The 27,664-nt window shown below is 40.1% G+C and overlaps 1 protein-coding gene across 2 annotated transcripts in view; it reads left to right on the top strand.

Moving 5' to 3' along the window:
• TRAK2 (trafficking kinesin protein 2) overlaps nucleotides 1-15,931 on the top strand; it is a 70,328-nt gene extending 54,397 nt beyond the window's left edge. For both annotated transcript variants that reach the window (XM_079923872.1, XM_079923873.1), the window contains 4 exons: nucleotides 3,730-4,028; nucleotides 5,343-5,609; nucleotides 9,161-9,266; nucleotides 11,794-15,931. In XM_079923872.1, coding sequence (XP_079779998.1) covers nucleotides 3,730-4,028; nucleotides 5,343-5,609; nucleotides 9,161-9,266; nucleotides 11,794-12,472 — 1,351 coding nt within the window. In that variant the 3' untranslated portion in view covers nucleotides 12,473-15,931. The remainder of the gene's footprint in view (nucleotides 1-3,729; nucleotides 4,029-5,342; nucleotides 5,610-9,160; nucleotides 9,267-11,793) is intronic.
• The last annotated feature ends 11,733 nt before the right edge of the window (nucleotides 15,932-27,664 follow it).

Raw genomic sequence — 27,664 nt, 5'->3', positions numbered from 1 at the left:
TATTTTGTCTGATATGAGAATTGCTACTCCAGCTTTCTTTTGGTTTCCATTTGCATGAAATACCTTTTTCCATCCCCTTACTTTCAGTCTGTATGTGTCTCTAGGTCTGAAGTGGGTCTCTTGTAGACAGCAAATATATGGGTCTTGTTTTTGTATCCATTCAGCCAATCTGTGTCTTTTGGTGGGAGCATTTAGTCCATTTACATTTAAGGTAATTATTGATATGTGTGTTCCTATTCCCATTTTCTTAATTGTTTTGGGTTCGTTATTGTAGGTGTTTTCCTTCTTTTGTGTTTCTTGCCTAGAGAAGTTCCTTTAGCAGTTGTTGTAGAGCTGGTTTGGTGGTGCTGAACTCTCTCAGCTTTTGCTTGTCTGTAAAGGTTTTAATTTCTCCATCAAATCTGAATGAGATCCTTGCTGGGTAGAGTAATCTTGGTTGCAGATTTTTCTCCTTCAACACTTTCAGTATGTCCTGCCACTCCCTTCTGGCTTGCAGAGTTTCTGCTGAAAGATCAGCTGTTAACCTTATGGGGATTCCCTTGTGTGTTATTTGTTGTTTTTCCCTTGCTGCTTTTAATATGTTTTCTTTGTATTTAATTTTTGACAGTTTGATTAATATGTGTCTTGGCGTATTTCTCCTTGGATTTATCCTGTATGGGACTCTCTGTGCTTCCTGGACTTGATTAACTATTTCCTTTCCCATATTAGGGAAGTTTTCAACTATAATCTCTTCAAATATTTTCTCAGTCCCTTTCTTTTTCTCTTCTTCTTCTAGAACCCCGATAATTCGAATGTTGGTGCGTTTAATGTTGTCCCAGAGGTCTCTGAGACTGTCCTCAGTTCTTTTCATTCTTTTTTCTTTATTCTGCTCTGCAGTAGTTATTTCCACTATTTTATCTTCCAGGTCACTTATCCCTTCTTCTGCCTCAGTTATTCTGCTATTGATCCCATCTAGAGTACTTTTAATTTCATTTATTGTGTTGTTCATCAGTGCTTGTTTCATCTTTAGTTCTTCTAGGTCCTTGTTAACTGATTCTTGCATTTTGTCCATTCTATTGTCCATTCTATCTCCAAGATTTCAGATCAACCTTACTATCATTATTCTGAATTCTTTTTCAGGTAGACTGCCTATTTCCTCTTCATTTGTTAGGTCTGGTGGGTTTTTATCTTGCTCCTTCATCTGCTGTGTGTTTTTCTGTCTTTTCATTTTGCTTATCTTACTGTGTTTGGGGTCTCCTTTTTTGCAGGCTGAAGGTTCGTAGTTCCTGTTGTTTTTTGTGTCTGTCCCCAGTGGCTAAGGTTGGTTCAGTGGGTTGTGCAGGCTTCCTGGTGGAGGGGACTAGTGCCTGTGTTCTGGTGGATGAGGCTGGATCTTGTCTTTCTGGTGGGCAGGTCCACGTCTGGTGGTGTGTTTTGGGGTGTCTGTAGCCTTACTATGATTTTGGGCAGCCTCTCTGCTAATGGGTGGGGTTGTGTTCCTGTCTTGCTAGTTGTTTGGCATAGGATGTCCAGCACTGTAGCTTGCTGGTCATTGAGTGAAGCTGGGTGCTGGCGTTGAGATGGAGATCTCTGGGAGATTTTCACTGTTTGATATTATGTGGAGCTGGGAGGCCTCTTGTGGACCAGTGTCCTGAAGTTGGCTCTCCCACCTCAGAGGCACAGCACTGACTCCTGGCTGCAGCATCAAGAGCCTTTCATCCACAGGGCTCCTTAATTTGGGATGATTCGTTGTCTATTCAGGTATTCCACAGATGCAGGGTATATCAAGTTGATTGTGGAGCTTTAATCCGCTGCTTCTGAGGCTGCGGGGAGAGATTTCCCTTTCTCTTCTTTGTTCTCACAGTTCCCAGGGGCTCAGCTTTGGATTTGGCCCCGCCTGTGCGTGTAGGTCGCCGGAGGGCATCTGTTCTTTGCTCAGACAGGACAGGGTTAAAGGAGCCGCTGATTCGGAGGCTCTGGCTCAGTCAGGCCGGGGGGGGGGGGGGGGGGGGGGGGGTAGGTAGGGAGGGTCACGGAGTGTGGGGCGGGCCTGCGGTGGCAGAGGCCGGCGTGACGTTGCAGCCTGAGGCGCGCCGTGCGTTCTCCCGCGGGAGTTGTCCCTGGATCCCGGGACCCTGGCAGTGGCGGGCTGCACAGGCTCCCCCGGAAGGGCGTGTGGCTAGTGACCTGTGTTCGCAAACAGGCCTCCTGGTGGCGGCAGCAGCGGCCTTAGCGTCTCATGTCTGTCTCTGGTCTCCGCACTTTTAGCCGCGGCTCGCGCCCGTCCCTGGAGCTCTCTCAAGCAGCGTTCTTAATCCCCTCTCCTCGTGCACCAGGAAACAAAGAGGGACGTTAAAAGTCTCTTGCCTCTTCGGCAGGTCCAGACTTTTCCCCGGACTCTCTCCCGGCCAGCCGCGGTGCACTAACGCCCTGCAGGCTGTGTTCACCCGCCAACCTCAGTCCTCTCCCGGCGCTCCCGACAAAAGCCGGAGCCTCAGCTCCCAGCCCGCCCCGCCCCGCCCCCCCCCCCCCCCCCCCCCCCCCCCCCCCCCGGCGGGCGAGCAGACAAGCCTCTCGGCTGGTGAGTGCCGGTCGGGCCCGATCCTCTGCGCTGGAATCTGTCCGCTTTGCCCTCCGCACCCCTGTTGCTGTGCTCTCCTCCGCGGCTCCCAAGCTCCCCACTCCGCCTCCCGAAGTCTCCACCCGCGAAGGGGCTTCCTAGTGTGTGGACACTTTTCCTCCTTCACAGCTCTCTCCCGCTGGTGCAGGACCCGTCCCTATCCTTTTGTCTCTGTTTAGTTTTTTCTTTTGCCCTAACCAGGTACGTGGGGGGTTCCTTGCCTTTTGGGAGGTCTGAGGTCTTCTGCCAGCGTTCAGTAGGTGCTCCGTAGGAGTTGTTCCACGCGTAGATGTATTTCTGGTGTATCTGTGGGGAGGAAGGTGATCTCCGCGTCTTACTCTTCCGCCATCTTCCTGGAAGTCTGTAATCAGTGCACAGGTCGAATCTCAGGTCCAGCATTAAGTAATTCACTAAGTTTCGGGAGGAATCTCAGTCGGTCTTCTGAACTGCGAGGACCCCGGAGACGGCGCTAGGCAAGCGGGTCCGACCCTTTTCAGGCCCCCCCTGTCTAATATTTAGTTTTTTGACTACCTAAACTGAATTTATAGATGGTCATTATCTGTAGGTTCATAAATTAAGTGAAACAGAAAAGTTAATAAATACAACATAATAAAGTATAGTTTTGCCTATCTGAAGTCACTTGAAATGATCTATAAAAACATTATATATATGGACTTCCCTGGTGGCGTAGTGGTTAAGAAGCCACCTGCCAATGCAGGGGACACAGGTTCAAGCCCTGATCCGGGAAGATCCCACATGCCACGGAGCAACTAAGCCCATGCGCCATAACTACTGTGCCTGCACTCTAGAGCCCGCATGCCACAACTACTGAAGCCCGTGCACCACAACGAAGAGTAGCCCCCGCTCGCCGCAACTAGAGAAAGCCTGCATGCAGCAACGAAGACCCAGTGCAGCCAAAAATAAATAAATAAATTTATAAAATATAAAAATATTATATATATATATTAGAGATTTGGGTTTGTTGTTACTATTTCTATATTCCAGCTATCTAAGAAAAGATATGTGTTTTTAAGATCAATCTCTTGAACATTCACCATTGTGGAAAGGAGAGGTCTATGCTTTGCTTATGCCCCTCACAGATCTAGTCAGTGAATGTGTTTTTCCCATAGGAACGTCCAGAACGTCTGTCAACCAGGACACTCTGAAGAGAGCGATTTGGCTACAGCCCTGCATCGCCTGAGTCTGCGGCGACAGAACTACTTAAGTGAGAAGCAGTTCTTTGCTGAAGAATGGCAACGGAAGATCCAGGTTCTGGCTGGCCAGAAAGAAGGGGGAAGTGACTGTGGCATCCCCACAGAGAGCCTTGCCTCCCTCTGCACCGACCAGTCGGAGATCACAGACCTGAGCAGTGCCAGTTGCCTTCGAGGTTTTATGCCTGAAAAATTGCAAATTGTCAAGCCCCTTGAAGGTAATAAGTAAGGAAGGGCTGTTTCTAAGCCATGTTGTTTGTTGGCTTTGCCTTCCCCTGGAATTGAGATTTCTCTTGTAATTATAAGAACCCTGAGTGCAGAAGACGTCTTTATTATCCCTAAATCTTCACTGTTTGTGTGACCGTGCAGAACTTTGTGGAATATGAATGAAGAGATTTGCATTCTCCAAGCCATCAGCTGTCAGTTCTCTTCTACTGATACTGTTTTTTTACAAATGTGAGGGAGGAGGAGTAATCTTTTCTTGTCCTTTGCTAAGGAATATCCTTGATAGCAGTTTTCATGGTAAGATAAACAGGATATGATAGATGAATAAAAATAATCTATATGTAATGCTTCATCTCTACCTTCCTTTTCAAAAAAAAGTTCTTTACCCAAAAAGTTTCAGTTACTTACAGATATGTGTGTCTGTATTTTTCTTTTGTTCAGTTCTGTTAATTTCAGGTCAGTTTCTATTCTCTCCTAAGAACTTGAATTCAAAACAGATCTCTTTGTTTTATGGAATATTGACAATATTCAAATGATCCTCTGCTAGTATCATGAAAGAGTCTGCATTAGACAAAATTTTGAGTCAGTAACCTATAAGGACCCCTCAAACTCAAAGGTGCTATAAGTTTGTTTTATTCATTAATAGTCAGTACAGGTATTTGTCGGAGTTGCCATTTTTAGGATTCTATGACTATTAGTGACAATTAGACACTGCAGGTACTTGGGATGATCATTCACCAGTATTCGTAGACAGAAACCATGAGGATTGATCCTCCTTTTTTTATCATCTCCTTCGCTTTCCTACTCTCCCCAAGAGCCTGGTGAAAGGAGAGTCATGAGCACATATGAGTCTTGAGAAATATACAAAAAAAACCATGGTAATTCAAGGTGCCTTCCAACCTAGGAGCCTGGCTTTTGAGTTCAAAGTTCATAGGCATAGTTCCAGGACAAAGTATTAATTTTTTGTCACCTGGGAAAATACAACCTGACGTGATACGTATCTTCTTTCTCATCACTGCCTCAGCATCCTAGTTCCTATTAAGGGTGTTGTCTTGTTTTTTTCACCCCTGCTTTAGATTTCCTTTTTAAAGTTAACTTTTGAAATGAACAGATTATTATTCATACCTTTATCATCTTGTTAATCTTCCACAGATAACTTTAATTTACAAATTTTACCAAAATATTAAGACCAAATAAGGAGTTTTATTATTATCATTACTTTTTTACACATACAGTTTTAGCTTCTTTCAAGATTTAATATTTGTGGGAAATTTAAAACATGTTCCTTTTTTGGTTTGCATACTCAGGATCTCAAACTCTGCACCAATGGCAGCAGCTTGCTCAACCAAATTTAGGAACCATTCTTGACCCACGACCAGGTGTCATCACTAAAGGCTTTACCCAGTTGCCCAAGGATGCCATCTATCACCTCTCAGATTTAGAAGAAGATGAAGAGGAAGGTATCACTTTTCAGGTTCAGCAACCTCTTCAAGTGGAACAGAAATCATCAATATCCCAGCCAGTCACAGGAATCTTCTTGCCGCCCATGACTTCAGCTGGTGGTCCAGTTACAGGTGAGAAGAGTGCTTGGTTGAGTGTAGTCCAGTAAACAGTAGTACTTTGCTTTCTGCATAACTGTATGGTCAGCTGACTGCCTCTATATAAGTCTTACTGGAGTGTACTCAGTCTTGAATATAAGACAATAGAAATCTATAGCATAAGTGCCCCTTCTAATTCTCTCCACTTCTTAGCCAACCTGCATAAATAGATAGGCAGAGAGAGAGCAATTCAGCCAGAATTGCTCTCTGGCGGAGCAGCTGGGCCCATGAGCCATGGCTGCTGAGCCTGCGCATCTGGAGCCTGTGCTCCGCAACAGGAGAGGCCACAACAGTGAGAGGCCCGCGTATCGCAAAAAAAAAAAAAAAAAAAAAAAGCTAAAAATAGAACTACCATATGATTCCTGGGCATGTATTCGGAGAAAACCATAATTCAGAAAGATACATGCACCCCAGTGTTCATTGCAGCACTATTTACAATAGCCAAGACATGGAAGCAGCCTAAATGTCCATGAACAGATGAATGGATAAAGAAGATGTGGTACGTATATACAATGGAATACCACTCAGCCATAAAAAAGAATGAAATAATGCCATTTGCAGCAACATGGTTGGACCTAGAGATTATTATACTAAGTGAAGTAAGCCAGACAGAGAAAGTCAAAAATCATATGTTATTGCTTATATGTGGAATCTTAAAAAAATTGATATAAATGAATTTATATACAAAACAGAGATAGACCCACAGACATAGAAAACAAACTTATGGTTACCAAAGGGGCGAGGGGGGTGGGGAGGGATAAATTAGGAGTTTAATAATAAATTAATAATTTATTTAATAATAAATTAGGGATTAGCATATACACACTACCATGTATAAAATAGATAACCAACAAGGACCTACTGTATAGCACAGGGAACTATACTCAATATTTTGTAACAATACATAAGGGAAAAGAATATGAAAAAGAAAAAATATATATTTATTTATGTAACTGAATCACTTTGCTATATACCTGAAACTAACAGAACATTGTAAATCAACTATACCTCAATAGAAAAATAAAATGAAATAAAAAGAATTTAAAGTTTAAAAAAAGAAAGGAAATACAGCCTCACACAGATACATGGTTGGAAAAGGGAAAGAGTATTTTAATAGCCTCTTCAGGTATTTGTGGATATTCTTTGATGTTACACCAAAACTTGATAAGTGGTAGTCTCTTTAAGGTTTGTAGCAATGTGAATCTAAAACCCCATCAGTGAATTTTTCATACTTTGTTACATTAAAATCTATTAGTCTGTCCTGCTCTTTGAATGCATCTTTTACCCATGCATGATTTTAACATAATGCATTGGTCATTTGGAAAATATTGGTTCACTGAGTTATGCAGATCTTCCAAATGTTGACCCATTTCATTATAGAATATATTAAAATCATATATATCACCACCTGTCTCATTGGGTAAGTCTTTTAGTATTAGGAAGCTTTCAAGCTCTCAGCGATGGATACAAGTCTACCAAAACACTTATCTTATTTTCACTTGAAAGCTCAAATTTCGTCACTGGCAGCAAATCCTGTCAGCTATTTTCTTGAAGAGACAGGCTCACTACATTCTTTTTCAAGAAAATGTTGCCAGATATCCAAGTCTGAATAACTGTAGTTTTTGTATTAATTGTTCTTTCAAGTAAAAATGGTGTTCTGTGAAAAAAATGTAAAAATTGCATATGTGCTTTTCCTCTAGATAACCATTGTATCTCTGTATAAAGCAGAGTGCTTAATGCTTCCCATTTCATCACACAGAATATTAAAAAGTTTCAAGGGTCAAGATTTTTTTTTTTAATTTATTTATTTATTTATTTTTGGCTGCTCTGGGTCTTCATTGCTGCGCGCAGGCCTCCTCTAGTTGCAGCGAGCAGGGGCTACTCTTCATTGCGGTGTGCGGACTTCTCATTGCAGTGGCTTCTCTTATTGTGGAGCATGGGCTCTAGGCACGCGGGCTTCAGTAGTTGTGGCTCACGGGCTCTAGAGCACAGGCTCAATAGTTGCGGCACACGGGCTTAGTTGCTCCGCGGCATGTGGCACCTTCCCGGACCAGGGCTCGAACCCGTGTTCCCTGCCTTGGCAGGCGGATTCTTAACCACTGTGCCACCAGGGAAGCCCAAGGGTCAAGATTTTTTTTTTATATATAAATTTATTTTATTTTTATTTATTATTTTCGGCTGTGTTGGGTCTTCATTGCTGTGCACGGGCTTTCTCTAGTTGCGGCGAGCCGGGGCTACTCTTCATTGCGGTGTGTGGGCTTCTCATTGCGGTGGCTTCTCTTGTTGTGGAGCATGGGCTCTAGAGCACATGGACTTCAGTAGATGAGGCTCATGAGCTCAGTAGTTGTGGCTCGTGGGCTCTAGAACACAGGCTCAGTAGTTGTGGCGCACAGACTTAGTTGCTCCATGGCTTGTGGGATCTTCCCGGATCAGGGCTTGAACCCATGTCCCCTGCATTGGCAGGCGGATTCTTAACTACTGCGCCACTAGGGAAGCCCCTGGCAGGCGGATTCTTAACCACTGCGCCACCAGGGAAGTCCCCCAAGGGTCAAGATTTAATAAATAATTTTTACTGCTTCATCAGGACATTCTGATATGAATTTGGCTCTTTTTTTTTCTACTGTAATTGGACAATAGTGATGAATACTAGTACAGCTTGGCGCCATTGCCTTGATTTGTGCTACGGAGCCAGCAGCTTTACCCACTATTACTTTTGCACCAGCAGTGCAAGTGCCAACCCAGTCAAAAAGGCAGATAGCATCTTAACATTGCTATGAAAGTAGTTTTGACCTGTAGACTCACACAAGGTGCAAACAACACTTCGAGAACCACTGGAGTAGATAGTTTGGCTAGAAAGATTGGACGACTAGTTCTTGGTTTGGTATTTTTTTCTAATGTATTTTTTCAGAATGTGTTTTTCTCTTGTTTCTAAGCTATATTAAATCCTTTTGAATTACAGTTTCAAATTATTGGAAGGATTCAGCTACATACTAACCAGTGGATACTAATACAATATGTAGGGCTTCCCTGGTGGCACAGTGGTTAAGAATCCACCTGCCAATGCAGGGAACACAGGTTCCAGCCCTGGTCCGGGCAGATCCCACATGCTGGGGAGCAACTAAGCCCGTGCGCTACAACTACTGAGCCTGCGCTCTAGAGCCTGCGAGCCACAACTACTGAGCCTGTGTGCCACAACTACTGAAGCCCACGTGCCTAGAAGCCCTTCTCCACAACAAGAGAAGCCACCGCAATGAGAAGCCCGCACACCACAACGAAGAGTAGCCCCTACTCGCCACAACTAGAGAAAGCCCACACACAGCAATGAAGACCCAACGCAGCCAAAAATAAATAAATAAATAAATTCATGGGGAAAAAATGAAATATGTATATTTCATTTCTAGATTTGGGAATTTTTGTATAAAAGACACCAGATAAATGCTGTATTATTAATAGTAATGACGAACTTTTTACATTATTAACCTAGTCTTTCAATTTTGTGTTTGATTCCCTAAAACTGTCTACTTCAGCTGCAACCTCAAACCCAGGAAAGTGTCTCTCCTGCACAAACTCAACATTCACCTTCACCACCTGTAGGATATTACATCCTTCTGATATTACTCAGGTTACCCCCAGGTAAGAGGGGCTGGGCAATATGAGGCCTTACTTCTTTCCTCAACTCTGTTTTCTTGAATTTCTTTTTAAAATTACTGTCATTTTAATTCCCAGAATTTTAATTAATGTCCTGTGATAATTTGTCTTTAGAATATTTTCACATTGTATTTTCTCATTTGATCATTATAACTCTTTGATGTAGGCAAGCCAAGCGAGTATGTAGTGTCTAAATGAAGAAAATGAGGCGTAGAAAGTTCAGGTGACTGGTCCAAGGGCAGGCAGGTAGTAAATGACCCAGCTGAAACTATACCCAGAGTTAGCCAGACTGCAAGATTGGAGGGACTAGTCCTCTGCACAAGACTGCCCTCATTTCTGATATGACCTGCAAGTTCAGGGGCTTCCCAAAACCATGCTGTTGTTTGATAAATTTTCTAGAAGGACTCACAGAACTCACTGAAAGCTGTTATGCACGTGGTTACTGTTTATTACAGGGCAAGGTTACAGGATAAAATTAGCCAAAGGAAGAGACACATAAATCAGAGTCTGGGAGGATTCCACACATGAAACCTCCCTGTCCTTAGGAATCATTACTTTCCTGGTATCAGTGTTTGATAGTGCACACAGAGTATTGCCAACCAGGGAAGCTCACCCGAGCCTTAGTGTCCAGATTTTTTTTACTGAGGCTTCACTGTGTAAGGCATGATTGATTGATTACCTATATAGCTATAACTCACTATAACTATAATAACTCACCTCCAGGTCCACTGACGCAAAGCTTCCACCCTAAATCACATGGTTAGTCTTCCTGGCATGGCCAGTCCCCATCCTACAGCTATTGGGTGTGGCCAGGTCCACTCCAAGATCTAGTGTGGCCAGGCTCCATCCTGAACAAACACACTTCTAGCAGCCATGGCATAGATTACCTCCCAGAAGCTGAGGGCAAAGCCAGAACCCTCTGGGCAGTCCAAATTATTTACTACACAGATTAGAACAATAAGCAATATTGCTGTAATTTCTGTCCTACCAATTCCAAAAAGAATCTAAGGCAATTTCCAGAGATATGTAGAACTTTGCAGGATAATGTTAACTAGAAGTAGAGAAGAAAAATGAAGCAAAAAAGAATCAAGAGTAAGGATATAAAATGGATAGAGGAATACACCTAGTGTATAAATTGTACTATAAGTCTTACATACTTGCTAAGTAAGGTGAGCCATGTATTTGAGTCTTAGCTTTTTAGCTGCCAGTGTAGAGGGAAATAACATTATGATTCACAATGTCTATAAGATAGAAGCAAATTGACTGTTTAGGGAAGCATTTGGGTGGTATCCTATAAAGACCTCAATAAAGTCTACAGGCATACCTGCAATTTTTCTACATTGTTCTTATAGTCAACAAGAGAGCAGGTTTTATAAAATTGGTTCCTGAGGAGGCTCTCGATACAGGTTGATACCATCATTTGGTATGGTAGTGACATGAACAGTTTAGGAAAAGACAGGCAATTCTACAATAAAGTAGGACCAGGGAGGTGGGAGACTGGGAATACAGTAGACAGATTACATCAGAACCAAGGCGTCAAAGTTGTTTGCTTTAATACAAGTTGGTACTTTAGAAAGTTTATTTATTAATCCTGAATTTGCATCTTGTTCATAATCTTTATAAATCTTGATATCTAGATATTCTGAGTATTTTGTGTTAAAGTGAAAGTTTATGTATTAAATGCTGGTAACATTTGCTCAAGGGGGAATAATTTGCTAAAGAAGTACCCTCTCCATTCTATCACCATTTCCTTGAGTACATGATTGTTTATTTAGTTTTTTTTCTTTTTAACAAAACATAGAATAAGAAGAAAGATTCTAATAGCTGTCAAAGCTTTTAATTATTTTTAATTTCCCAGAAACCCATGCTTTAAGTCAAGATTGAGAAAAATACGTTCCATGGGTATCCTTATAGTACTATTCTTTGGAATTAACATTCTTGGAAATTTAACAATTAGAACTTTATTCTCAGTAATATAAAATTGACAGATTTAAAAGAAATGTGTCTCCTTAGAAAACCGTCTTTGGTTTAATTATGAACAATTGTATTTTCTAAAAGGTTGAAGAATTGTTAAATCACGGATTATTGTCTCGGTGTATTTCACTTTATGGAATGGATATGTTAATAAAAATCTCTAAACTTTACTTTCTTCAATATTTAAATTTCTTTGATTTTTTAATTATAAAATTTAGTTGTATTTCCACAGATACATATTTTAGAGTTAAAATTTAAGAATAATAAAGTAATTATTTGAGAATAATAAAGTTATCTAAGTACAGTAAACTCATATTCTGTGAAAAGAAATATGTTTCAGTAAGTTAATGACTAAATTACAAATAACTCATCATTGAAGTAACACATCCAAATTTTCATTCCTCAGATACTGATGTGTTGCCTGTTCCTCTATATTTACTGTGGATAACTACTGTAATTGCTTTAAATGCTGACTTGGGATTACTTTTTATTCTTAAATTCTCTCTCCTGCTTTTTTTTTTTTTCTTTCTGTGTAAAGCTCTGACTTCACTTCATTATCCTGTGGAAGCAGTGGTAGCAGTTCGTCAAACACAGCAGTGAATTCTCCTGCTGTGTCCTATAGGCTCAGCATTGGTGAATCCATCACCAACCGACGAGATTCCACCATAACCTTCAGCGGCACCATGAGCTTGGCCGAACTTCTACAAAAGCGAGGCATCTCTGCTAAAGCATACCACAGCCCTGTTTCAGAGGACCCCCTCCTCCAGCCTCTCCCTAGAGGCCTGGCTATCCCTTCCACGCCACCAAATTCACCGTCTCACTCACCTTGCCCTTCTCCTTTGCCCGTTGAGCCTCGAGTGCATCTCTCTGAAAATTTTTTGGCCTCCCGACCAGCTGAAACATTCCTCCAGGAGATGTATGGCTTGAGACCATCCCGAAACCCTTCTGATGTTGGCCAGTTGAAGATGAACTTAGTGGACAGGCTGAAAAGACTGGGGATAGCCAGAGTGATCAAGACCCCTGCAGCCCAGAAAAATGGAAGAAGCCAAGAGGCAGAAAATGGTCTTGAAAGACCAAACTCTGCTGTCTATTTAAATTCAGGTAGCAATTTATTGAGTGGACTGAGGAGGAATCAGAGTCTTCCAGTCATTATGGGTAGCTTTGGCACCCCAGTTTGCACATCATCACCCAAAATGGATATCCTGAAGGAAGACTGAGGTTCAGCAGTTGACTGACCTCTTACACAAGTTAGCACATGAAGGAAAGATTTGCACTGATACATGTAGTCTTGTCTGAGAGAAAAGGAATGTTGCAGAAGGGTTGTGAATGTGGGAAGGGGAAAGTGGAAGAACGGAAACAGAATTGGCATGAGGTCTGTCTGATAAATTGAAAGTATAAATGAATAGGTCATGAGTGTTTGGAAGCAGAGAAAGAAGAAATGTTTAATGTGGTCCTCCAGTTGGTATTTCTTGTCTTGAAAATAAAAAGTGACTAGAAAATAAATTCAGTAATATTGGAACATACCAGAAATACTGAACTTGCTAGCACATTTACTTCTGGTGAGCATAAGCAGGGAGGACCCAGGTTAGGAGATGGGAAAAAAGAAGGAGCAGCTTTGACCGTTACCTTTAGAAAGCTGTTCTAGAAGGTTGCTGGAGTAAACTCAGTCTGTTAGTGAGACAACAGTGAGATGGCTTATCTGCTGGCCCCTGTTAATGTCTGGTTAAATTACACCTCCATCAAAGAGTACGCTCACTGCATTATCAGCAAGGAATTTTACCTTTTGCATAAGATCAGACTAGTGGAGACTCCCTTTTTGCTTTCTGTTTTCAGGCCTTTGAGCCACTGGGATCCCAAACATAATCCACATTCCTTTTGCATTTGTGATTAATAAAGGTTAATTTTTTTTTTTTTTTTTTTTTTTTTTTTGCGGTACAACTCTCACTGTTGTGGCCTCTCCTGTTGCAGAGCACAGGCTCCAGACACGCAGGCTCAGCGGCCATGGCTCACGGGCCTAGCCGCTCCGCGGCATGTGGGATCTTCCCGGACCCGGGCACGAACCCGTGTCCCCTGCATCGGCAGGCAGACTCTCAACCACTGCGCCACCAGGGAAGCCCAAGGATTAATTTTTTTAATTTGTATTTTTATACAATACCTCCCCCAAACAACATGAGTGGGGAGTAGGAGGGATTTACTTTAAGAAGGAAAATATGGGTACATTGGAACCAAGGAAACTTGTTTTCAGAATATTTCTTCTGAATAAGTGCATTGGCAAAGGTGTATGAACATAATTACTGTACATGTCTTTCAAATTTCCTTGGAGGCTGGATGGGTTAAACCAGAAGTGCAATCAATAGGAATTAGAGAATGTTGTGTATTTATCTTTGTAAGTTTTTTTGGAAGGAAAGTTGGTTGCAACTAAACTTTTTCCAAAATGTGCTATGCATACTTTTAATGAAAGATGACATATATTTGCACAAAAATTCTCAGGCACAGAAAATTATTATAAACTGAAGTAAAACCCAGGTGCTTTCTTTGAGATTGTGTTTTTTTAATATAAAATAAAATTAAAACATCTGCCTTTTTCTTCATACCCGCGGAAGTAGAGAATGAACTTTTTTCGATGGGAAAGTCAAATGCTTTTTCTTTTTCTCTGGGATTCCTTTTTTCTTTTTTTTAATTATGTGAAATGGCAAAGTGAAACTCCGGGATTAGGTTTCAGCTTTCAGCAGTGTGACGCAAGGCTGTGAATTGGGAAAAAACAGATCTGTTTTCTGAGCATTGCTGACCGAGGTCTGCTTCTCATCAGATGACATGGCTTTATCTCGGCCATGCAGTTGAGAAAGAAATGCTGTTACATGAAAGGCATTATGGAGAGAAGATGAAGGAGGGGGCTAGTTCTTTTTGAAAATGGGAGGCATGTTACTTGATCTTTTCATTGCTTCATTAGCAAATGTTTTGCTCCTTCGTTCTGACTTAAACTGAAAGGCAATTTTCTGCAGAATTCTTGATGGGCGTGTTACTCCTGTGGCTCCCATCCATACACCTGTTACAGGCCAGAGGAGGGTCCTTCTCTCCTCTTGAGCTGCCTGTCCTTCAGGAAGAGCTATGTGCTCAAAACACACATGCAAGAGTAAAATGTGTGAGTTTTCCATGATTTTTAGAATCTTTTAACTTCTTAAAAACAAAAAGAGTGACCTCTTCCCATTCTCTCCCCCTCGCTCAGTCATTCTGAAATCAGCAGACCATACACAGAGATGTTCAGAAAGGATTCCAGCTGGTCTGTAAGTGAACGCACATGTCCCTGAATGTGGACCAGAAGAATTCCTGATGTTTAAATTTCTAGAATATTCCAGTTCACATTTTAAATGATATTTGAGTTGCTACTTCATAAAGTAACGCTGGGATGCTTATTTTAGACAATTCTTTAAGCTTTTTATTTATTCTCTAAGAAAGTAATCTTCCTGTTACCAGTTTCCAAGAGACATCAGGAAGTAGGAAAATATAGGACCAGAGAGTAGTACAAAGTGTTAAATTATCAGATTTTATGTATATTATATAAACAGCTATAAAAATTAAGCTAGATGTTGGAGTGTTCTGTATAGTTAGTATACTTTTAAAATAACCGAGGCTAAAATGGTCACTTTGGAGGTAGGGCAAGGGTGTATTCACAGCCAAATAAGCCTGTCTGATTAAAGAGAACCAGACTTTGGTTTTTGAAAATTAAATTGATGTTGCTGTTCCACCAGAAACACAATGATTGGAAACTGGTGCATGCTCGTCTCTAGAAATGAATCCTGTTTTGAAACTGGGTTTTGTTGTTTTTGAAATTTCCACCTAAAATCATTTTTGGTTGAGAATGAGAATCTCTATTATAATGAAATTGTGTGTAAAATATAGTAAGAACTGGAGCCTTGTAGCAAGTTCCTTCTTAATTTATCTGTTATGTTTTAGCACTGTTCACATTTTAGTTTTTCTTTATCAACTGTGTATGTACTTTAATGCCAGTATAGGGAACTCTGATTCTTTTTTTTCCTTCTGAAGGGTCTCAGTGATTATACCTCAGGTATTTCTGAGTATCCTATTATCTACTAGGAGGGATACCTTCCCTGTGAACTCAGAATTAAAATTTCTTCTGAATTATGATGATCCCAAATCTTATGTACATAGCCTTAGGCATGGGTCTTGGAAAAAAGTTAATGACTATTGTTAAAGTAGTTTTTTAAAAAATTTTGTACTATATGTCCTTGATTTGACCTGAATGAACAGACTTTGGCAAAGGGAGGAAATAAGTTAAAGGCAGCTCACAACAAGAGCCTGTTCTTTACAAAAGGTGTATTTTATACAGTATTGAAAGCCTGTTATTTTTTCTGACCATTCTGGTACACAATTAGTACTTGTTGGTAATAACATTGACTTTTGACACCTGGAACTAGAACTCTTAGTGTTTAGTAGCCCACTCCTTTGATGTCGGATGCCTGCAAGCCTGTACTCCAAGTACAACACAGCAACATGTACACTGAGTGGTTGCATAGCCAGCACAGCTACCTGGGAGTGGCATGGTGCCCTCTGGGGCTGCCAGGGAGATACTGTAGTTTGATATCTGGGGCTTGACTTTGTCAAAGAGCTCTTTGTGTACCTACCTTTGCTTTGTCAAATGTTAATCAGATAATAAACATGAGTATCTTCTTAAATTTTCATTTGTCTTTCTGTGTTTTTGTCCCAGTTCTTTTCACAGGTAATCCTGCATTAAGTCTTTCCTTTCCATTATGTTGTTTTTGGTACAGAAAACAACTCTATTTGTCAAAACAGCAGAAAAAACAAAACAACAATAGTCATGAGTAGTAAACATCTTATTCTATTTTCTTAGATTTTAAAAAATAGAATAGCCTTATTGTTTCCTCAGCAAAGTATCAGCAACAAAAAAATAAAATCTAAAGTCAATGTAGATCTTTAATTTGAAAAGACTCAGGAAGTATGAAGCAATTCATTACTTATAGTCCACAATTTACTATTGATACTCTTAGCTATTACAAAACTGTTTCCAAGAAATTAAATTTGAGAATTGTTGGATTCTAACAGAAAAGTTCTTTGATGTTCTCTTTTCTCTCTCACAATTTAATTGGTGTATTTATTTTAAACTCATCTAATATCCATTTAGAAATATGGAGATTGGTTCCAGATAGTGGAATAGAAGGACATGCACTCGCTCTTGCAAGAGCACCGGAATTGCAACTAACTGCTGAATGATCATTGGCAGGAAGACACTGGAACTCCCCAAAAAAGATACCCCACATCCAAAGACAAAGGAGAAGCTGCAATGAGACAGTAGTAAGGGCACAATCACAAATCAAATCCCATAACCGCTGGGTGGGTTACTCACAAACTGGAGAACAATTACACCACAGAAGTCCACCCACTGGAGTGACAGGACTGGGGGAAACAGAGACTCCACTCTTGGAGGGCACACACAAAGTAGTGTGTGCATTAGGACCCAGGGAGAAGGAGCAGTGACCCCATAGGAGACTGAACCAGACCTACCTGCTAGTGTTGGAAGGTCTCCTACAGAGGTGGGGTTGGCTGTGACACCATGGGGTCAAGGACACTGGCAGCAGAAGTTCTGGGAAGTACTCCTTGGCATGAGCCCTCCCAGAGTCCACCATTAGCCCCCCCAAAGAGCCTGTAGCCTCCAGTGCTGGGTTGCCTCAGGCCAAACAACCAACAGGGAGAGAACTCAGCCCCACCCATCAGCAGACAAATGGATTAAAGTTTTGCTGAGCTCTGCCCACCAGAGCAACACCAAGCTCTACCCACCACCAGTCCCTCCCATCAGGAAACTTGCACAAGCCTCTTAGCCTCATCCACCAGAGGGCAGACAGCAGAAGCAAGAACTACAATCCTGCAGCCTGTGAAACAAAAACCACATTCACAGAAAGATAGACAAAATGAAAAGGCAGAGGACTATGTACCAGATGAAGGAACAAGATAAAACCCCAGAAAAACAATTAAATGAAGTGGAGATAGGCAAGCTTCCAGAAAAAGAATTCAGAATATTGATAGTGAAGATGATCCAGGACCTCAGAAAAAGAATGGAGGCAAAGATCAAGAAGATGCAAGAAACGTTTAGCAAGGACCTAGAAGAATTAAAGAACAAGCAAACAGAGATGAACAATACAATAACTGAAGTGAAAAATACACTAGAAGGAATCAATAGCAGAATAACTGAGGCAGAAGAACGGATAAGTGACCTGGAAGACAGAATGGTGGAATTCACTGCCGCGGAAGAGAATAAAGAAAAAAGAATGAAAAGAAATGAAGACAGCCTAAGAGATCTCTGGGACAATATTAAACACACCAACATTTGCAATTAAACAAAATGATAAACCTTTAGCCAGACTCATCATGAAAAAGAGGGAGAGGACTCAAATCAATAAAATTAGAAATGAAAAAGGAGACAATACAATGGACACCACAGAAATACAGAGACTACTACAAGCAACTCTATGCCAATAAAATGAACAACATGAAAGAAATGGACAAATTCTTAGAAAGATATAACCTTCCAAGACTGAACCAGGAAGAAACAGAAAATATGAACAGAACAATCACAAATAATGAAATTGAAACTGTGATTAAAAATCTTCCAACAAACAAAAGTCCAGGACCAGATGGCTTCACAGGTGAATTCTATCAAACATTTAGAGAAGAGCTAACATCCATCCTTCTCAAACTCCTCCAAAAAATTGCAGAGGAAGGAACACTCCTAAACTCATTTCATGAGGTCACCATCATCCTAATACCAAAACCAGACATAGATATCACAAAAAAAGAAAATTACAGTCCAATATCACTGATGAATGTAGTTGCAAAAATCCTCAACAAAATACTAGCAAACAGAATCCAACAACACATTAAAAGGATCATACACCATGATCAAATGGGATTTATCCCAGGGATGCAAAGATTCTTCGATATATGCAAATCAATCAGTGATACACCATATTAACAAATTGAAGAATAAAAATCATATGATCATCGCAATAGATGCAGAAAAAGCTTTTGACAAAATTCAACACCCATTTATGATAAAAACTCTCCAGAAGGTGGGCATAGAGGGAACCTACCTCAACATAATAAAGGTCATATATGACAAACCAACAGGAAACATCATTCTCAATGGTGAAAAACTGAAAGCATTTCCTCTAATATCAGGAACAAGACAAGGATGTCCACTCTCACCACTATTATTCAACATAGTTTTGGGAGTCCTAGCCATGGCAATCAGAGAAGAAAAAGAAATGAAAGGAATACAAATTGGAAAAAGAAGAAGTAAAGCTGTCACTGTGTGCAGGTCACATGATACCATACATAGAGAATCCTAAAGATGCCACCAGAAAACTATTAGACCTAATCAATGATCTGGTAAAGTTGCAGGATACAAAATTAATGCACAGAAATCACTTGCATTCCTATACACTAACAACGAAAGATCAGAAAGAGAAAATAAGGAAACAATCCCATTCACCATTGCAACAAAAAGAATAAAATACCTAGGAATAAACCTACCTAAGGAGGTAAAAGACCTGTACTCAGAAAACTATAAGACACTGATGAAAGAAATCAAAGATGACACAAACAGATGGAGAGATATACCATGTTCTTGGATTGGAAGAATCAATATTGTGAAAATGACTTTACTACCCAAAGCAATCTACAGATTCAATGCAATCCCTATCAAATTGCCAATGACATTTTTTACAGAACTAGAACAAAAAATCTTAAAATTTGTATGGAGACATAAAAGACCCTGAATAGCCAAAGCAATCTTGAGGGAAAAAAAATGAAGCTGGAGGAATCAGACTCCCTGACTTCAGACTATACTACAAAGCTACAGTAATCAAGACAATATGGTACTGGCACAAAAACAGAAATATAGATCAATGGAGCAAGATAGAAAGCCCAGAGATAAACCCATGCACCTATGGTCAACTAATCTATAACAAAGGAGGCAAGGATATACAATGGAGAAAAGACAGTGTCTTCAATAAGTGGTGCTGGGAAAACTGGACAGCTACATGTAAAAGAATGAAATTAGAACACTCCCTCTCACCATACACAAAAATAAACTCAAAGTGGATTAAAGACCTAAATGTAAGACCGACACTATAAAACTCTTAGAGGAAAACATAGGAAGAACACTCTTTGACATAAATCACAGCAAGATCTTTTTTGATCCACCTCCTAGAGTAATGGAAATAAAACCAAAAATAAACAAATGGGACCTAATGAAACTTAAAAGCTTTTGCACAGCAAAGGAAACTATAAACAAGATGAAAACACAACCCTCAGAATGGGAGAAATTCTGCAAATTCTGCAATTTGTATTCCTTTCATTTCTTTTTCTTCTCTGTTGCAAATGAATCAACAGACGAAGGATTAATCTCCAAAATATATAAACAGCTCAAGCAGCTCAATATTAGAAAAACAACCCAATCAAAAAATGGGCAAAAGACCTAAATAGACATTTCTCCAAAGAAGACATACAGATGGTCAACAGGCATATGAAAAGCTGCTCAACATCACTAATTATTAGAGAAATGCAAATCAAAACTGCAGTGAGGTATCACCTCACACCCGTTAGAATGGACATCATCAGAAAATCTACAAACAACAAATGCTGGAGGGGGTGTGGAGAAAAGGGAACCCTCTTGCACTGCTGGTGGGAATGTAAATTGATACAGCCACTATGGAGAACAGTATGGAGGTTCCTTAAATAACTAAAAATAGAATTACCATATGACCCAGCAATCCTACTACTGGGCATATACCCAGAGAAAACCATAATTCAAAAAGGCACATGCACCCCAATGTTCATTGCAGCTCTATTTACAATAGCCAGCTCATGGAAGCAACCTAAATGCCCATCAACAGTTGAATGGATAAAGAAGATGTGGTACATATATGCAATGGAATATTGCTCAGCCATAAAAAGGAATGAAATTGGGTCATTTTAGAGACATGGATGGACCTAGAGACTGTCATACAGAATGAAGTAAGTCAGAAAGAGAAAAATATCATATATTAACACATATATGTGGAATCTAGAAAAATGGTACAGATGGACCAGTTTGCAAGGCAGAAATAGAGACACAGATGTAGAGAACAAACATATGAACACCAAGGGGAGACGTGGGGGGGGGGGATGAACTGGAAGAGTGGGATTGACATGTATACACTAATATGTATAAAATAGATAAATAATAACCTGCTGTATAAAAAATAAAATTAAAAAAAAGAAATATGAACATTTTGTGAGAAATGAGTAAAGTTTGAGTCTCTACTTCTTTGATATATAATTTAGTGATATTCCCAGCATCTTTGTGTTTTCCTTCACAAATGATTTTCAATGGATGTGTTTTAAGTTCAAATACCTGATGAGGCTGAAGATTTGAGGCTTTCAGCATCCTGTTGACTTTCATCTCTGTTTTTATTATATGTTTGAGTTATGCTAGTATTGGTTTTTCTTTTTTTCATTAGTTTTTATGAAATAGGACTAAAATGCCATAAAATTTTCAAGTGAACAATTGTCGTGCAGGTTTGGCAAAGATGCCAAAGCACAACTGTCGGCTGACAGGCAGGAAGTGCTTTATTCTTTAACATAAGAAAGTATGAGTGAAGCACACCAAAGGTGAGGTGAGATGTTAGAAGAAATATATATAAATGTCAAATAAGTAAAAAAATTTTATTCCATTAAATCTATTTGTCTTACCTTCTCAGCAAAATCACTAAGTTGTTTAAAAGCAAGAACTTCACATCACATTCAGACATTACAACAAAAGGGCCAGAAAATTTTACAAAGTATTTTAATTTCATTTAATTCACTACCACTTGTAAAGCTATTTCACCATCTCTGAAAGCAATCGCCAGATCTATACAATAATGTGAAGAATTGGCGCCATGATTCATTTGCATTCCATCTAGACCTCTCTATATATATCAATTTAAAGGTAATCAGAACCCATGTTACAAAATGCTCTTCAGCTATAATATGTAGTTCTTGCAAGTACCACTCCAATAGATGAGTACCTGTGGATTTACAAATGAAAGCATGAGAAGCAAAAAATGGATCCTCAGCACCACTGGGAAACAGTTCTCTCATTATGCATAAATCTGTGCATTCATGCTGAGTGTTTTTGACAAGTTCCCTTTCCTCCCACCTCACTGCTCCTGCCCCAGTTCTACCTGAATTCCAAAGCAGGGTTTCTGACCTTAGCAGCAGGACAACCCAGAAACTTTCATAGCATGTGGACACAGTCATCTTTTGTTCTAAAGATAAAGGGCAAGAGATGGGGAGAAACATTCTCCTGGGGCCTGATGATGTTAATGATGAGGAAGCATGTTTAGGGTTACAGGTCCTGCTATTCCAGAACTGAGCTCAAAATCAAGGGCCCATGTGTTCTTTAATAAAGTTAGGGTTTTGTGTAGACCTGTGATGTGCAGAGCCGTCTAAAGCCCAGGGCTCAGGGCAACGGCCTCTCTTTCTAGGTGTGAGGGTGGCACTGCAGGCTGCTGCATGATTCCTGGGGCTCCCTGGCTAGGGGCCATTTGGAAACTGCTCAATGAGTCTGTGGGATTTAGCATAGCACCCTTAACTCAGATCTTAAAAGACAAGAAATGATCAAAGAGAACTGAAAATAATGACAAGCTCCTTAAGAGAACACTGTCTTTTCCACAGTAGGAATATTCTCATAGAGCCACCATATAGAGCCGCACGAACGGGAAGCCTCTAGATGCTCACCATTTCATGAGGGCTGCAGCGTCACACAAGGTGGTGCCCATTTCCCCATCCAATGTGCAGACTAATTTTGATGACATATGTGGATTGTTAGGTCACAGTTTCTCTCATTCATTTATTCAACTTATACTTGGTTATACTGTTGGTATTCTGGCCTCCTCCACCTTCATTCCAAATACTAAGGCACACTGCTTTGGGGAAAGTTACTGAGAATGTTAGTAGCATCAGTCCCCTTACGGGGTCTTTGGAAAGAGCCTTTTATGCAATGCCAAAGTTTCCCTAAGTTCAACCAAAGAAAGAGCAATGAACATTTAGCTCCGAAAAACTTTCATTTCCTTTCCTTCTGCTGTTTTAGAGATAACAAAGTTGTCCTAATGACTAAAAAGAGGAAAGGAGGGAAAAAAATCCCAATGTTATTAGTGCTAAGCCTTGGCCAAGTCAAGTGGCTGGGGTTTTCCTTCAGCACCCACTTCCTTTGTATCTTTCTCTTCAGCCACTCTCCACACAAGACCCAAATCCTACCTATTATTTTTTAATCGTAAGACAGCAGGTAAATATAAATTTTCATGCAATAAACAGACTCAAGATAAATATCCAATTCCTAAATCCAATCCCCTTGTTCTCTTGGTAACTTCTCTCCCTCCCTTTTAGTGTTTTTTGTTTTTTTTTTTCTGACGTGGACCATTTTTAAAGTCTTCAATGAATTTTTTACAATATTGCTTCTGTTTTATGTTTTGGTTTTTTGGCCGTGAGGCATGTGGGATCTTAGCTCCCCACGCAGGGATCAAACCTACACCCCCTGCATTGGAAGGCGAAGTCTTAACCATTGGACCACCAGGGAAGTCCTCCTTTTAGCTTTTGAAGTCATCTCTACCTAGTCTGCTCATCGTACTTGGAGTCGTGGCAGCCACAGTGCAATCACGAGGCTCCCCTCCAGCAACACACTGAGGCTGACATGACAGAAAGATGGAAAGAACCCAGTTCTCTTTTTGTATATAGTTTGTATGATCTTTATACATACTTTGATGCTTCAGCTTTACTTTGGTAACTATTGCAAAGTATCAACAGAGATTTGCAAATGAAGGGCAATTTTCTCCAACTGTTCCTTATGAATCACATAAAATACATTTTTCCTCCATAGCAGGTGTCGTATGGTAATAAGATGATAATGCAAATCGTAAAATACACAATAATCCAACTAAGTGCAAATAATTAGAGTCAGTCCTAGCGTTTGAAAAATGGTCCATTTGGTTTCAGTGAATATGTTATGTCTCTCCACACTTAAATTCAAATCTTCTTTACTTAGAGACTAATTTGTTAATTAGTCAAGTCACCAAGGCTAGAGAACATATCTGTGAGAGTAAAGATTTATCTTAAATGTAGACATATTTATTTTCTCTGCTGACTAATTAAATATTCATTATGTGTATAAAGGAAGATTTATTGAAAATAAATATTCTGGAATATAATGACAGTGATAAGGAAGAGAAGGAGAAGAGCTAACAGATTAAATGGAAAGAACTGAGTTCTACAATGACATTTCTGAGTCTACATCAACTCTGGTAGCCTGACCTCAGACTTTGTATTTCATGAAATTAATGAACCTCTCTGTTTTAAGCCACTTTCACTCATGTAGTAGTTTTACATATTTTAACTAACACATGGTTCATACTTTGAGAAACACCGTCATAAACATTGGTGATCCTCAGGGCTCTGTTCTAGACCCTCTTCTCTTCTTTTTTTTTTTTTTTTTCACACACACACATACTGTATTTTATTTTTACAAGAGATAAATAAACTGACACCAAGCATTGTAAATGGATGACCACAACAAAAGCAACGATTGCAATTACCAAACACAAAACACACTCACACTATGTCATAATATTGACATTCAGTCCAGTAATCCTCCACTGTAACAGCTCCTTTACTTTGCAGTGAAAATTGATCTGTATATTTTTTGCCCCTGAGTTCTTGTGGGATTTTTTTTTTTTCAACCTCTTCTCTTTTTACACACACCCTTTCCCTGTGTGATCTCATCCACTGCCTTGGCTTAAAATAGGATCTACTCTGAAGACTCCTAAAGTGTTTATAGCCCAGACTCTTCTTTTGAACTCCCAAAACATGTAACAAGCTCTGTAACTGACCTCACCACTTGGATGTCTCCCTGGCATCTCAGACTCAGCAAGTCCAAGAAATCATGACCAGCTCTCCTGAGCCTGTCTGTCCCCCAGACTTTCCCATCTCAATATATGGCCCCACCATCTATTCAATTGCTTGAGCTAGAAACCCAGGAATCATCATAGCCTCCTCCTTTTCCCTCAATCACCAAGACCTCTTGTGTCCTCTTTCTCTCCATCTCCACTGCTACTCCCTCCTGTGGCCACTGCCACAGACTCCTAACTGATTTTCCTCCCTCATACGTATCTTGGCCCTTCCAATTGTTTTTTCCTACACTGCAGTCAAAATTATCTTTCTAATATGCAAAGCTAGTTAGATTCTTTCTCTGATTAAAACTATTTGACTCATTAAACTAGAGAGAAATCCCAGCTATCCACTCCCACTGCATGTGGTGAAGCCCTCAATATAAGCTTCATTGTGCTTTTCTTGAATTTATTAACTGTCCATTTCCCCACTAGTCTCTAAGCTCTTTGGATCCCAGAAACTGAGGTATCCACCCAACCTCACAACAGTGCCTGGCACACAGTAGATAGTAAGTGTGGAGTAGAATGAATGGATGAACTTATAACAAAGTTTTAAAAGCTTTGGGGTGTGACTCATCAATGAATCATGAAATCAATCTGGTGGATTTATAATCAGCTTTCATTTTAAATAGAAGAAAAAGGGATAGATTGGGAGTTTGGGATTGACATGTACACACTACTATATTTAAAATAGATAACCAATAAGGACCAACTGTATAGCACAGGGAACTCTGCTCAAAATTCTGTAATAGGGCTTCCCTGGTGGCGCAGTGGTTGAGAGTCCGCCTGTCGATGCAGGGGACACGGGTTCGTGCCCCGGTCCAGGAAGATCCCCATGCCGCGGAGCAGCTGGGCCCGTGAGCCATGGCTGCTGAGCCTGCGTGTCTGGAGCCTGTGCTCCGCAACGGGAGAGGCCACAACAAGTGAGAGGCCCGCGTAACGCAAAAAAAAAAAAAAAAAAAAAAAAAATTCTGTAATAACCTAAATGGGAAAAGAATTTGAAAAAGAATAGATACATGTACATGTATAACTGCATCACTTTGCTGTACACCTGAAACTAATATAACATTGTTAATCAACTATGCTATGTTAATCAACTATTAACAACTATGATAGTTGTTAATCAACTATCAATATAAAATTAAAATTAAAATAAATAAATGAATAAAATTTATTTAAAAAAATTTTTTTAAATAGATGAGAATAGTATGTAACAAGGGTATTATTTAAAGCAATTTTTTATTATAAAATGTGTAAAATAGTGAGATGCAGCAGAATAAAAATAAAAGCCACTGGTCTTTTTTTAAGCAAGCATTTTTTTTCTGTTGGGTTGGCCAAAAAGTCCGTTCAGGGTTTTCGGTAACATCTTAACAAAAAACCCAAACGAACTTTTTGGCCAATCCAATATGAGGAAAAGAAGCTTTCTTTAGGGAAAAAAAGAAATCTGAATTTCCTGGTACTGAAAAAGACTCCTCTCCTGGGGGATTTGTACTTTTATAGATTTCAAATCCTGAAATTCAAGGAAGAAAGTGCTTACTTTAGAGTTTTAGGTTTCTGTGAGCAAATGACAGAGGAACTTAAAACCCATCACAGATCCTGTCTGGAAACTACTGCCACAGCCAACTAAGCCTAGGAGTGCTGTTTAATTTTATTTCCTCTGAAAGTATATCTTAAGCATATCTTGTCTCACATCTTGGAGAATTTCTTAATGGCTGCTCCTCCAGTCTTCTCTCTTAAAGAGCAGAGTGCCTGAGCCAATGAGGTGCTGCCGTTCTGTTTCCATAGCAATAAAAGAAAGAAATCTTCCCTTCCATCTCCCAAGGACAAACCTCACAACGCAAAGCCCACGTCAAGAGTCTGAATGAAGGGGTGACTTTCTGCTCTAGTTTGGCTTTCACTGCAATACTGAAAGACTCAAACTGGATTGTCTTTAGAAGGGAAATTCATGCTCATACCAGGTCAGCCTTTGTAAAAGACTTTGACAGGATTCACTGGAAGCCTGCCTCTCTGCAGCACACATACTGTGGATTTTCTGCTCTGGCATTTCAGTCACTTGGAATGACCACTGAAGTCTCGAGTTCCGGAACCCTCTGGATTTGACCTAGAATGAATTCTGATTTTGTGTTGGTGCGAAACAGTTTCTCTATAACTTTGTGGTGTCTTTAAGACTCTTGGCTTGGAGAGGAGCCACATGGGAAAAACAAATCTTTGGGCAGTCCAAGGTAAGCCCTTTGGGAAGATGTTTCATATAATTTTTTCTGGAGGCTCAGCTGGCTCACTGGTGACTACGGAGTCACCAGTTGGCACATTCGGTCCACTGATCCTCAGGCAAAATCATCAGGGAGAGAAATAGGAAAGGAAAATAATGAGGAGAAAGAATCCTAACCCCATCACCACCACACACACCCCTGTGTTTAGAGCCATACGGTGCGCATCAAGCCACTCTGTATGCAGCAGATCTATCTATGCTGATATGGAAATATCTATTAGATAGCCTGCTATATATTAAAAATTTTTTAAAAAGCAGAAATGGTGTAGTGTGTAAAGTATGTTCTCACTTGTGTACAAAATTTTAAAGATTACAGAACATTTCTGGAAGGGTAACCAAAAAGCTCTTAACAGTGATTCCCTCTTGGGGGGGGTACAGAGGTAGAGGGCTGACGTTTAGCTCGTATGCAGTTACTGATATATTGAAATACTACCATACTGGTTGTGCATATACATTGTTCAAGCCCCTTGAATGCCCTGACTGCCACCTTGTTACCCCAACACCTCCCCTGGCACCCACATACCTCCTCAGGATTCAGCAGGTAAGGGTTTAATACCTGGCATGGGGATGGGAGAGGGTCCTCCACCCTGTTCCATCCCTATAACCCTTGACTATACTGATTGTTCCATAGTCTTGTCTTACCGGTTGTTAACTATTTTGAGTGTCATCCCCACGAGTATTTGGAGGGAGAGGCCTTTACTTTTTAAGAGCAAAAGAATATGCACTAAACATTGGTGAGAAAAGGAAACAACCAAATGTTCATCAATATAAAACTGGCTAAAAATATAAACAGGTACATTCATAGAAGGAAAATTTACAAAGTCAGGATGATATAGAATCAAATCTCAGGCTTGTTTTAAAGATCTGTCTTAGGTATAATTAAAATTATAGATTTGCTTTTAAAATAATCTAGTGTTAGAAAAGTGGCCTGAGTATAGATGAATGAGACTAGCCACAAATTGCTAATTGTTGAAGCTAGGTGATGTGTGAGTTCACTGTACTCTTTTCTCTACTTCTGTACATTTAAAAAATCTCTCCATAGTAAACTTAAGTTTAAAAAGGATTATATGGGGGCTTCCCTGGTGGCACAGTGGTTGAGAGTCCGCCTGCCGATGCAGGGGACACGGGTTCGTGCCCCGGTC

The sequence above is a fragment of the Stenella coeruleoalba genome (genome assembly GCF_951394435.1).
Source record: "Stenella coeruleoalba genome assembly, chromosome: 6".
Classification (NCBI taxonomy): domain Eukaryota; kingdom Metazoa; phylum Chordata; class Mammalia; order Artiodactyla; family Delphinidae; genus Stenella; species Stenella coeruleoalba.
The sequence above is the reverse complement of the archived record's forward strand: the minus strand, read 5'-3'. Positions and strand labels throughout refer to the sequence as shown.